This window comes from Neolamprologus multifasciatus, chromosome 7 (genome assembly GCF_963576455.1).
Source record: "Neolamprologus multifasciatus chromosome 7, fNeoMul1.2, whole genome shotgun sequence".
NCBI lineage: Eukaryota > Metazoa > Chordata > Actinopteri > Cichliformes > Cichlidae > Neolamprologus > Neolamprologus multifasciatus.
This window is the reverse complement of record NC_140445.1, coordinates 35,334,221-35,348,246: the sequence shown is the minus strand read 5'-3', so window position 1 is coordinate 35,348,246 and position 14,026 is coordinate 35,334,221. Positions and strand designations below refer to the sequence as shown.

The 14,026-nt window shown below is 37.7% G+C and overlaps 1 protein-coding gene across 1 annotated transcript; it reads right to left on the bottom strand.

Moving 5' to 3' along the window:
• Positions 1-1,359: 1,359 nt before the first annotated feature.
• On the bottom strand, positions 1,360-12,659 carry parm1 (prostate androgen-regulated mucin-like protein 1). Its single transcript, XM_085166105.1, has 4 exons — positions 12,192-12,659; positions 8,150-8,899; positions 2,848-2,926; positions 1,360-2,443 (listed from the first exon to the last, which is right to left on the bottom strand). Exons 1-4 carry the CDS (start codon positions 12,223-12,225, stop codon positions 2,353-2,355), a joined length of 954 nt encoding a protein of 317 aa, XP_085022231.1. The 5' UTR covers positions 12,226-12,659; the 3' UTR covers positions 1,360-2,352.
• Between the last annotated feature and the right edge of the window lie 1,367 nt (positions 12,660-14,026).

Genomic DNA, 14,026 nt, shown 5'->3' with positions numbered 1-14,026 from the left:
CAGGACTCTGCTCCCTCTATTATTACTGCTGCTGCCCGGCAATGATGACAGAGAGGTGGTATAATAAAATACATTTCAAATGCTGTACTTCAGTTTTTTCTTACAATTTAAAATATCTATATAAGCTTTACTTTCATATACTTTCTAGAACCTCATACATAAATATATCACTTCAAAATATAAATATCCATATATACAATAATACACACATGATCAGCTTGGTGTTGTTATGATCACAATGATGGAGGAGGATGATAATAATAATGATGATTAAAGTTATTGAAATTATTATTCATTTGAATTCATTTTTCTTTATCACACACATATGTAGCCAATCCAGTTACAAATCACACATCACACACATTCAACTAACCTGTCTTTTGTTTATTTTGCATACACTGTTTTCCCTTCTCTCGTCCTGTTCTATTATTAGTTTCCCATTTAAAGAAAAAAAGTTAAAAAATACTTCATGTACTCAAGCATTCCATTTTATGTTGCTTTATTTATCGGCTTGGGAAGAAATATTCCTTCATCTGCAACTACTTGTAACTTTGCAGCTTTAGATTAGAATTGTTTAAAGTCAAATCTGAATGATTTCCCTGCAAAATGCTCCATTACTCGAATTTGTGAATCACAGGCCTTCTTTCCACCAGATTTCCTCCAGTCTTTCCTCTAGACAGCCCTGTACAAGATTTCGGGAAAATGGGTGTAATGTAGCAAAGGAAACAGAATAGTCGCAAGTACTCTATTCTGAGCGAAGAGGCAGTCTCTGGGGCTAAAAAATGCGATCAGTGCTGTGATGCCAAAAACTGCATTTCCTCTAGTGGCCATTTGAATCAATTCCCACAGACTCCTCTCTTTAAAGAACTAGATTTACAGCAGAAATAAACATTTATAATAGACAGAATTTGACCTTTTCAGAGCTTCTTAGGAAATTACTAAAGAAAAAGATGGACTAACGAAATGACACAGACAAGCTGTGTGTGGGTGTGGGAGGAGGGTTTCATGGGAAACCATGAGAGAAAGAGGAAGAATGGAAGCAGTTTGGATGGGATGGCAGTGATGGCAGGACTATTATTAAAGCTTCCACTAATAAATGCTCTGCAGTCTGCTGGGCAAAGAGATGAAGACATCACACCGAATGTCAGCATTTGTGTGTTGTCGTGCCATTTTATTGGTTTCAGATAATTACAGCCATCATGATTTTGTGTTTAGATAGCTGCAGTACTTCTTCTGTATACTCCACAGCTGAAAAGTCTGAACCATTAAAGTGCGCTGGGTTTAGTTTCTACATTTGCCGCAACATCACTCAGATTGCTGTTGCCACAATGGCGATAACAGTGACTTTAATCACCTTTATTCACCACCTTTATTCACCAATTTATTCACAAACACACATCTACCGAGCTCATTAAAATATACAAACAGTCAAAACAGCAGCCTGGCTGACGACAGAAATATCCCAGAAATATGAAAACAAACCACATCTCAACACAGAATCTAGTAATTAAAATGTCACTCAAAAATGGCAGATGCAGCTGATCAGGTTTGAGAGAGAGGTAACACCTTATTATGTGTTTTACTGAGGGCACACAAGATGTTTAATACAAAAATGCATCTTTTAGCTTTTTGAATACAATTAAAGAATTAAACCTTGTACCCTCCTTTCAAATGCTGGTCACTCTCTTCCTTTACATCATTCAGTTTGACACTTTTACACACACAATAAGAAAAACTAATAAAGCTAAAACATTTTATCTAAATGTCTCTATTACATCACTTAACATGGACACCTGGAGTTGTTAAAACGTGTCTCCATCTTAGATTTGCGATATATCTCACTTTTCTATAAATCAAAATTATTATGAAAATTGTATAATGATCAAAAACGTTTCTCATCACTTCATTGGCACATTGGAAAGTTTTCTCTGCTGGCTCTTTATTATTTGCTACCGTCCGTGTTTTTTCAGTGTCTCTTGTAATGTTACACTGGAGCTGATCTTCACTGAGAAAAGTCATAACACCTGTACAAACACACTAGATAACCTGTGACTTTCCACTCTTAGAAATGTGATCAGACATGAGAGTTCATGAAGCTAAAGCTCTTTGAAAAGGTACCTGAGTAAATGCTAGTAGCTGCTATTATTTGAAATAAATACTTTTTTGTCACATTGGAAATACAATAGCAGTTCAAGAAATTCAGTGCATTCGAGCAGTGGCGTGACACTGGCTCGATGTCTAGCTAACACTTGAAAAATCTGACCATCGTGAAGTCATCATTCACATACTGTTAGCACATTCTGATCAGACTGGCTCTGCCTGCAGGACTTTGGATTTCTCTGGGATCAGAGGTCAGGCATCATAGGGGTCATACATTGGGTTGTTGAAGTTTCCTGTCATGCCGTAATCTTGGCTGTCCAGGAGACGACCGTAGTTTGTCCGTCTGAAACGGAAAATACAAAAACAAAACGGAGTGAGAGAAGCAGTGTTCCAAACACTTCAGTGAGGGGTTGACCTTTTTCACTCTTACAGTGATCAGAAATTTCTAAGGGCAGTTATTTTTCTACTTAGTGTGACCTGAATCTATTGACTGAGTTAATTTTGCAACCACAGACACACTTCTAGGTTAGCTTTACTATTTAGATCTGGAAGCCATCTTTTATACCATCTATGAAAAAAAAAAAAAAAAAATTTTAGAGCACGACTGACAAAGGATCAATCCCCTGGGAACTATCCTTTTGGTGACACATATGGGGGCTTCTTGGAGAAATGAAATCATCTGACTGGTACAATCAAATTTGGCTATGAACTATGAGCATTCAGCTTCTATAACACAAGATGACTCACCCGATCTTGTAGTAGTAGAGCCCTCCCAACACAACGAGAACCAATACAATGAATAAAGAAACGATGGCTGAAATACTTCCTGGAGAAAAGAACAAAGAAATAGACAATAAGTCTAAGTTTGACTTGCCTTCAGGTTTTATTTGGTTTCACTTGGGTTTGTCATTTCCTGTTGTGATCATTCTTGTACAGTGATGTTATTGAGTCTCTTTTTTTCTTTTTTAATGGTGTTTAACTGTTTTTTTTTTATATTTTGTGTTTCTTATTTTATTATCTTAGTATACTCCTGACTGTTTCTAGTTATGCCTCCATCTGTCTCACTCTGTCCTTAAGCCTCAACCCATTTGTGTTTCCTTGAAATTCTTTTTTGTCTCTTTCCGTCATTTCCTGTTTTACTTTGAGGGTTAGTGTCTTTAATGTTCTGTGTTAGTTTTTCTTCCTGTCGGCCCTTCCCTGATGTGCATTCACTTTTTGTCACCTGTATCTCTTTCCTCACCTGTTTGTCACTCCCAGTCAATTCTCTGTGTATAAATAGTCCTGTCTTCCCTTTGTTGAAGTGCCTGTGTACTTTAGTGTGTGTTCCTTTGTGAATTTTGTGGCGGATTTGCGTCCAACACTGTAATCCACAAAGGTCAGTTTCATAAGTCCTCATGTTTTTAAATCAGTACATGTGACATTATGGTTTTTGGTTGTTTTTTATTTTATTTTGTAAAACGTGCTTTTAAATTAAACTGAAGTAGACTAACTGTTTATTTAAAGGCTGCATGAAAATTCTCTGCAGGTTAGTGCAGGATAAACCGGTTAGTTTGCTCTACTGTGATGGGTTTAAAGTAAAGAACAGTGTGTGACCCAATTAAACCCCTGATTATACACATTTGCCTGTTTAGAGGCAAAGTCACCCTCTACAATGTAGGCAACAGAATATATAGATTTTGTTTTTAAATTTTCCTTCTTTTTCTTTAGATTCAAATTGAGTATAGTTAGAATTTTAAAAAGTTAGACTAAATTTTGTTTTATCATCTACTGATATTATTTATTCATTATGTTAAATCTAGCAGAAGGTTCAGTTAGCATTGCACAAAAAAAACAAAAAAACGCCCTCCAGAGCTACTTTTTACTTTCTTGCTTGGAGTAAATTCCAGAGCCTGTACTTTTTTACTTTTACCTGAGAAAAGAAGTTAGATCAGTACTTCAACTATTACTGGAGTATTTTTAAATGTAGTAGTTGTACTTCTACTTTGCTAACTGGTTAGTTCTAGGTGTGTTTCCTCCTGTTTCCCATCCACCCGTTATCCTCAGTCTTCCTCTGCTTATTGTCGCATCGTCCCCATTTGCTGTGTGCATCCTTGTGTATCATGGTTGGCTTGTAAACTCAAAGTTGTAAATGTTCTTTTTTTCCCCCCCTTCTACTTTATAGTTCCTAGTAACTAGATTGTGAGTTCTTCTTTAGTTCACTCCTTTTTGATTTGAGTCCTGCATTGGGTCCTACCTCTTCCTGCCACACAGCCTACATGACAGTTTATTAGTTTACTTTTTATATTGGTTTGAAAGAGTTCAATGGAGTGGTTAGCAATCACACTACATGTGCAGTTCTTGAGTCAAACCAAACCCTGCCTGGTCTGACCTTTTCAATGGGCCAGGACAAAGTAGGGTTAACCATGCTCACACATAATATACAGTAATCACACTAAATTTGAAAAAAACTGGTGGTTAGAGTTATGTTTACTGTTCAAATTTTTTCAGCTAAGTATAAATTACTTAATGTGAATACAGCCTAAATATATAGGCTTTTTGTGCATGTGTTTGGTCATAAAATAAACAACTGGACAGCTGTTTTAAAAATAGCAATCAACAAAAGGTTAAAGGAGTCTGTAAATTACAGTTGAAATCAACCCGAAATCAATCGACTGATGTATCAGGAAAGCACTAACCAAAGAGCCATACCGCAAACAAGCTAAAATCAGTCTAAAGTGTATCGAAAATTTTATTGAATGATTCTTCATTTGGGATTCATAAAATGCGTTTTTCCCATCATCTGAACACACCTGATGTTTAAGTATGCCAGTGGCCTCAGCCGACTGTACTGACTATGCAGAGATAAGCTAAAAGTCTCGAGAGGTGGTGGCCATTTTGTGGCACAGTGTACTATGAACTTAAGATAATTCTTTTCTTCCCAATGTCTAAAGTAACTGATCTTTGAGCTTTAGTTTTGATAAGTAATCTCCATGTGAGAAACTGGATGAAATCAGCCTACCTCAAGGATCTTATGTTTCTATTTGTTGGCCCGGAGGCACAGCCTAGAAAAATGTTCAGCTATAATCAATAAACACTTCCTTGATAAACAAGGCTGCTCTTAATACTCTTACTAGCCTTAATTTCAACATTAAATGACCTGTTTATTGCTGACTATACACCTCAGTTTATCAGAAAGCTGTCTGATCTTTGAGTCTTTAAACCTTTGATAGGTGGCACGCTTTGGAAATAGACACTGAAAATGCATTCTGTTATTTTCCAAAGAATGGACTGTAACTGAGCAGTGAAGATTTTTTGACAACACAAATCACCATTTGGAACTGATCATGACCTGCAAATTTGTTTTATTTATTTTTTAAATACAAACTTTTAGTTTAGGCGTTATTGGTGTTGAAAAATGTGTAACTGCTCATAAATGATCACCATACTTTCTGGGCCTTTTAAGTAACCAGATGATTCATATGAAATGAGCCAAAGGGAATGACATGAAATGACATACATTATCAGGTGCACTAGCCAATGATAACAGGAAATAAGCAGTAGGTTCCCATTTGTGGAAAACTACTTTTCTTTGCTATAAATGACTTAAAGTTATTTTGGCTTTAATGAGATTAGATGGTCCAAATGCCCATGAAGTAACGTAAAGAATGTTTTAGTATACCTTATAATGTGATCTGAAAGTGATGATAATGACTGGATATTGTACACTTAGTGAATAAGCAGAGAAAGAACTAGCATTTATTTAGCTGGTAAGGACTTTACTATGAAGTAAACAAGGAAGCGTGAAAGGAAACTGTTCACATATTAACCACAGACTAAACCACGCTGAAAAGAGGTCAGTCACAGACAGGCAACAGAAGGGCTGGGGTAGTGCATGAGTATTGCATGCTTTCACTTTGCTCATTTAACAAAAGAACTATGAGTACCTGTGCCACTGTGTTTGTAAATCATATGTTCAACACATTCGCTGATATTTACATTTGGGTGTTATAGACAGACAGCTGGTTTACATCAGATTCAGGTCAGACACCAGTCATTTTGTTAGAGTACGCACCCTTTACTGGCAGTATATTGTAACTATTCTTTGATTAAAACCAAAAGTTAATGAGTGACTGGCATACTAGAGATATCTGAAGGAGTACAATAAAGATAAGAAAATAATTTATCATTTCAAGGGAACACACAGTGGGTGTCTTGACAGAGCATCTGCAATAAACACAGAGTTGTCTAGAAAGGTACTTGCCTAACAAGTTTTGGTGCAGTGTAATGTGGTACTATCTGAACAGGTGCTACACTGACTGATCAAATATGTGGCAGTGTCTCAGGTAAATGTTGTAGCATCCAAACTACAGTTTAGTGTTATCAAAAAAAGAAGAAGTAATAAATTATATATGATAAACATTGAGTATACTAATACATAATATACTTCCTTACTTTACTTTACTTGATATGTCTGATTAATTACCAGCTACTTGGAGACACTTGAATAAGAACAAGTTTTGCAAGAAACAAACAAACAAAAACCCTACACCATAAGTAAATTTCAGAGGTGTGTAAGTAATTTTAAGTGCATAATTTCATGTATTTTACTGGAAAGGAGACATAAATCACATTGTAAGTAGTTTTAAATGCTATGTTTATGGTATTTTGGAGGAAATTTTAAGGAAACAAATAATATTTTCCATCTGTCATCCTTTGCTGTATTTTTGGAGGGGTGCAGGTCTTAATCTTTCCATTTTTTATGCTTATTTTTTTAACATCTTTATTTAATATTCATTATTTTATGTGCACAATAGATATTCTGTTATCCATTTTTTTTAAAATTACATTATAATTTTTCCTTGCTTTCCCCCTTATTTGAGTGTAGCTACCTGTATTTTTAGTTAAATATAATTACATAATTTTGAACACAATACATTGAAATTCCATTTAATTATATGAGCATTGAGCCCTTGCTTTTGGGTCATTTTTATAAAGTGTTACCTTTAATCCTACTGAGTTTGACATTTTAGGAGTTATGAGTTTGGGTATACCATTTTTTAACACTGGGCACTTATTAGGTAGACCTGTTCAACTGCTCACTAACACAAATCATCTAATCTATCATATGATGGGAGCTGAATGCATTTCAATATGTAGACATGGTCAAGACGACATGCCGAAGTTCAAACTGAGCATAAGCAGGGTGAAGAAAGAGGATTTTAGTGATTTGAATGTAGCATGGTTGTTGGTGGCAGATGGGCTGATCTGAGAATCTCAGAAACTGCTGATCTGTTGGGATTTTCCCACACAACCATCTGTTCAAAGGTTTACAGAGAATGGTCCAAAAATGGTCCAGTGAGCAGTAACTCTAGGTGAAAATGCCTTGTTAATCCCAGAGGTCAGAAGAAAATAGCAAGACTGCATCAAGTGAAAAGGAAGGCAACAGTAACTCGACTCAACTAACTGGCAGTTTGTCAGCTTTCATGGTGCCAAGAGGATAAACTATACATTTTTTTAGATCAGTTTTTTTTATTTATAACTAATTAGTAATAATGTAATGCTTCTATGCTAAACTATGATAAAAATCTACATCAGGGGTGTCAAACTCAAATACACAGTGGGCCAAAATCATGGGCTAACATTAATATTTATTGAAAAAAAAAAAATCTTTCTCCAGATATAAGAATGAATCTTTTCTTATGTACTCAAATAAGTTTGGCTGGAAAACTGAATATGGAACAAGCAAAGCTTAATACTAAACAATATATATATATATATTAGCTGTATAATACCAGTAGGCCAGCTCTAATAGTAATTTGGTATGGCGGGCCAGAGTTTGACACCTATGATCTACATGATACTGTCTAGTCAAGCTGTGGTTATTGTTACCATTTTTGCATTCAGGCTTTTGATATTAGATGACATTTTTCAGTCTTGATGTCCTCTTGTCAGTGAAGATACACTGGTTTCTGACTTACTGTCATGTAGCAGAATTGTTGTGGGATCGATCGGACAGGAAAAGAAATGCATTAAACAGAAAGGATAACTGTATCTGAGCAATACTCCATACCTGAGCTTAGACCTTTGGGCTTGTGTTCATCTTGCCCCAGAGTGGTACCCTTCGTGGTGGCTCTTAGAGGGGTGGTGAATCCAGGAGTGGTAGTAGTTTCTGTGATTGTTTGAATACTTGCATTTAAAGTGCTTAAGGTGATTGTTGTGTTGGTGGTTTGGGCGATGTCAGTGGTGCTGTATGTTTGGGTGGCGCTCGTGGGAGTAATGGCTGTGCTGGTGCTTTGGGCGATGTCAGTGGTGCTGTTTGTTTGGGTGGCGCTCGTGGGAGTAATGGCTGTGCTGGTGCTTTGGGCGATGTCAGTGGTGCTGTTTGTTTGGGTGGCGCTCGTGGGAGTAATGGCTGTGCTGGTGCTTTGGGCGATGTCAGTGGTGCTGTTTGTTTGGGTGGCGCTCGTGGGAGTAATGGCTGTGCTGGTGCTTTGGGCGATGTCAGTGGTGCTGTTTGTTTGGGTGGCGCTCGTGGGAGTAATGGCTGTGCTGGTGCTTTGGGCGATGTCAGTGGTGCTGTTTGTTTGGGTGGCGCTCGTGGGAGTAATGGCTGTGCTGGTGCTTTGGGCGATGTCAGTGGTGCTGTTTGTTTGGGTGGCGCTTGTGGGAGTAATGGCTGTGCTGGTGCTTTGGGCGAGGTCAGTGGTGCTGGTGTTTTCAGTGACACCTGCAGTTGATGTCTCGGTAAGGCTTGCAGAAGTTGAAGGTGGTGTTGTGGAGGCTACTATCTGTTTTGTTACTGCACAGAATAACAGCAGACCTGCAATTCAAGACAGGAGATTTTTGTAAGGCGGTGAGAATGTGATATATGACATTCATCCTGCTTCCGAATGTAGACTTTGGAATTTTCCTGTCCTTTCTTTTCTCTCTTAAAATGATGGTAAACTAGTATTTCGGAGCTTTAGAAATCGATAGTAACGTGGACCCCTTCCATATGTACCAGGTAGGATTGAGAATGTTTTAGCTGATAAGTAGAGTGTCACACTGAAAGTTCTTGGCATTAAATGAATTTCCAAATAGAAATTAGAGTTAGGTAGTATTAACCCCGATTCTTTTGTCCCCGTGATGGAACAGGGAAAACCGACTCATAGTGTGTTAAAACATTTATATTTCTTTTTATTCAATCATCTTCCGGAAGAGAGAGACCCCTGCACAGCCCAAACGCCAGTTGCAGGATCTCTAACATTTAAATTTGCAACGTGTGTGCTTCCTGGAAAGTCTTCTGCTTTTGAAATTCATGCAATCTGATTTAGGTTATATATAGTTTTATAGGTTATTGATTTTATTTACTTCTCTGACTGATATTTAGTTAAAAAAATATAGTGTGCAGCTTTATTTGGAGTTTATTGAACTCATGCCAATTAAAGGTACATTTTGGAAGCTGTTTTTATTTGTTTACAGGCTCATACTAACAGTACTGGTCCCAACCCTGGCTATATAGTAGGGTTGCATCAGGAAGGGGATCTGGTGTAACATCAGTGACAAATCAAATGTGTAGCTTCATCTTTGGTGACCTCTTGGAAAATTAGAGAGAAGTTGAAAGCATCTATTAGTATTGATCTTTTTGTGAAACAGTTTGGGTGTTTTGGCAAATACAACACTGAGCTATTTTCAAGGACTAAAGACGGTGAGTTTGCATGCACTAAACTATATTAATTATACAATAAACCCATTAACTACATATAAAAGATGAATTTAGGCCTCCAGGTCTGAAGCTAAAGGGGGAAGACCTTACATTCTTTCTAATGTCCTGTAGGCTAAAACTGGTTGCAAAACTGTCAGACTGCACTTTTTTAATTTAAGGTAGTTCTAATGTCACTTAGGTATGAACAGTATCTCACTTGCTTAGTCGGATTGAAGTCAATTAATTTTGCACAACTCCAGCTTTTATATATACAGTCCCCATCAAAAGTTTAAGACCACTTGAAAAATGAAAATCATACTTTGCATGGTTGGATCTCAACAAGGTTCCATATAGAGCTTCAACATGCAAGAAGAAGAAATGGTAGTGAGACAAAATATTTTTCTGAGCATGCAATTTATTGAATACAATGCTTAAACCAAAACAGTCTGTTTTACAGCTGATCAAAAGTTTAGGACCACACCTAAAAAAGTAATAATGTAAAGTAATAATCCAAAGGTTCTCAACTGGATTTAGATCAGGGAAACATGCAGGATGGTCCAAAAGAGCAATGTTATTCTCCTGGATATAGTCCCTTGTTCTGTGTACTGTAGCGCTGTCCTGTTGAAAAATCCAGTCGTTACTGCACAGATGAGGGCCATCAGTCATGAGGAATGCTCTCTGCAATATTTGGACATAGCCAGCAGCCGTTTGATGCCCCTGCACCTCCTGAAGCTCTGTTGTGGCATGTAGAAAACATCTCAGGTGGGATCTGCTTGTCTTGCCAGTAACACTGGAAACCATCAGGGCCATGAAGGTTAAATTTTTCTCATCAGAGAATAAAACTTTCTTCCATCTTTCATTGTCCTATGTTTGGTGCACTCTTGCAAAGTCTAAATGATCGGTTCTGTGGTGTTCAAGGAGACGAGGCCTTTGTAGACGTTTTTTGTTTTTGAAGCCCTTCAGTCTCAGATGCCGTCTGATGGTTATGGGGCTGCAGTCTGCACCAGTAACTGCCTTAATTTGGTTTGGGGATCGTCCAGTGTCTTGACAGACAGCCAGTTGGATCCTCCGGCTCAGTGCTAGTGAAATTTTTTGTGGTCTTCCACTTCACTTTTTTGTTCCATAAGCCTCGGGATCATTTAAGAAGTCCCAAATGACTTTCTTATTGCGTCCCACCTCAGCAGGGATTGTGCGCTGCGAGAGACCCTGCTTATGCAGTTCAACAATAACACCACATTCAAAAAGGGAAAGTTTTTTTGCCTTTGCCATCAGTACATTATGACAGTGTGACTATCTGACAGAAAATGACAATGAATCCACATTTTTGCACAGATTTGGCCTTTTAAAGGGATGTGGTCCTAAACTATTGATCAGTTGTAAAACAGACTGTTTCGATTTAAGCGTTGTTTTCAATAAATTGCATGCTCAAAAAATGTTTTGTCTCACTCCTATTTCTTCTTGTTGCATGTTAAAGCTCTACTTGGAACCTTGTTAAGATCCAACCATGCAAAATATGATCTTAAACTTTTGACCGGGACTGTATATTTCATACCTCTTCGACCACTACCATTGTGTAATCAGAATGTAGTTGGTCATGGTTAGTCATGATAATTTATCTGGCGGAACCATGAAAAAAAAAGCTCCCCCATCTTTTGATTTGAAATTTAACATGAATAAAAGACCAGAAAGGCTGAACGTTTACAGCCTGTGTAGTACATATTTCATCACAGACACAGTCTTGCCATCAGTGTTTCTGTCAACGTAAAGGAAGTCAGAGCAGGGATCTAGTATGACGAATGTATTATTTCTTTCCTCCTTCTATTATAGTTGTTTGAACACAATTTTAAAAGTTTAATTTAAAAAAGAGAATCTAATGAAAATAAACTTTCTACTTATCACCAGTGCGAGAAAGAAACATTAAAGTGATGATGCAGTACTTTGTGATAAAGATCCAACCCAAAAAGTTTCAAAATAGTGTCGAGTCAAAAAAAAAAACGAAAAAAAAACCAACACATTTCCTGTCTGAAAGCTTTAGCACCACATGTCATCATCACTCAGTTTAGACCGGTAGAAATGTGTCATTTACTTCCTTAACAAATCAAACACTGAAAAAGCATTGTGTTGTGTAACTTCTAGCAGGTCTGAGTTTACCCTTCTTACACTGAAAGTTCACTTCTAACAAGCTATTTGAACCAGTGAAAAGAGGCAGTTTTTAAAGACACTGTAAAGGCTGATTTCACCAAAGAACCTTCAGTTCAAATAATTTACAGATCAGCTACTAAAGGGAGTAATTTCTGCACTTATAATCTAAAAAATACTAACAATAAACATGATAGTTCACATGGCTCTTCAGTCACTTACTAAAGACCTTTACTTTAAAAACAGATCTAGGTAAATCAGAAAGGAGCCTGTTTTGATGTTTACTTACATGTTATCAGAGTTTGACGACTGACCCTCGTCATAGTTTTCCTTTAGCTGTATGTCTTCACAAACACTTGTGTGGCTGTAGCTTTGTGCTCTCTGCTCCCTGTAGAAAGCTGTAGTGTGTACGGCTGCTTGTGACTGTAGGTGACTAATTATAAAAGCGTTGGGGGGGGGGGGGGGGGGGGGGGGCGAGGCTTCGTGATGTCACTTCACTTTCCCAACCTCATGAGGCTGTGTTCATCAAAATATGAACAAGCGAAGACAGGAAGTCTGACTAGAAATTGCAAAATTCATCTGTATTTGATTTTTTATAATGACTTCATCTTCTTTTTTGATCTAAGATATGCCTGTAACAATTCAGAGATGAAGTTTTGTCACTTTAATATATTACAAAATAAGCCTTAGCTGTAATCTTGTGTTTTGAATATCTGTGTCATTTATTCTATCTTATTTGGGGCTAGTGTATGTGTACGTAAATAATTAATCAAACCTTAAACCAGACGTTCCAAAAGTGTGGGGCCCGCCCCCTAGGGGGGGCGCAGAGCCATTGCAGGGGGGGCGCGGCATGAAAAGGGAAAAAAAACAAAAAAAACAACAACGCTTGGACACTGCTAGCACGGGGCGCCCACACAAACGCAAAGCAGGAGATGAAGCATAGCTGAATATGTTTCCAAACCAACTTCATTCTAAGCCAAAGACTAGAAAATATGGTGAAGCACATCTTCCCTTTGGTTTTACCTGCACAAGTGCCGAGGTAGGTCTCCCTGCAGGATTGGTTTTCCCTTCGTCGGGAGCAGCGCTGGGCTGTTTAAATCACGGACAAACAGTATCCCACATTCTTGATTTGTAGTTCACAAACACTTGTTGTAATGACTAACTACTCCTGACATTTTGGAGATGCTAGCTCTTTATACAGTAAAGTTACAGTGGGATACAAATAATATCAGGCTGATCCTGCCACAATTTGTTCCCCCGGTTCAAATCACGGACAAACAGCATCCAACAGTTTATGTTTTTGAACCCATTTTGCAGAGGGATTTTTTGAAAAATGTATTGATAGCAATGTTAAATATTATTACACAGGAAAAAAAAAAACAACTACATGTAAAATAATTACACCGTGACGCCTCTGCCTTTGGAGGACGTGTTCTTGCGTGCGTGCGTGCGTGCGTGCGCGCGCGCGAGGGGGGGGGGGGGGGGGCGCGAACATTTTTCTTGTAAAACAAGGGGGGCCCAGCAAAAAAAGTTTGGGAACCACTGCCTTAAACCATTAATAATTGTAATTATTATTTTGTACCAGCAGAGAGCAGCACAAACATTTAAAACATGGCTCAGGCCTTCTCAACCAGCAGATAAGCTTATAATATACAACAGCGTTGATATACTTATAGACTCAAAGGTGTGAAATAACAGTGAAAACAAATAAATACTGTGTGAAAGTATTCGTCCACCTCTCAATGCTTCCAAGGAGTCAGACTTGTAATGTTTTTTAAAAAGTGGTCCTGAGTAATAGTTCTCCAGGTTTGGACGTTGGCTGATTTTGTTTTTGTTCAGCCACTTATTAAGACTGAACCAGTTTTTAATTGTATCTTCAGGGTGTTGTTACTATAGGACATCATTTGTTCCAATTTCTGTAGTTTAAAACTATTTATTGTATCATGGTCTCTCCTAAAGTGTTTTTGTGGATAATTGACTCCATTTACATATAGGGGCTTTTCCCATACTTCACTGAACAGGTATGTGCCACCCTGCCTAGACCTCTTGCCCCTCCTTCACCCCTCCCCCATCTAAAATTTTCTACATCTGCCACTGGTTGAATATATGAAAAAGAGATAAAGA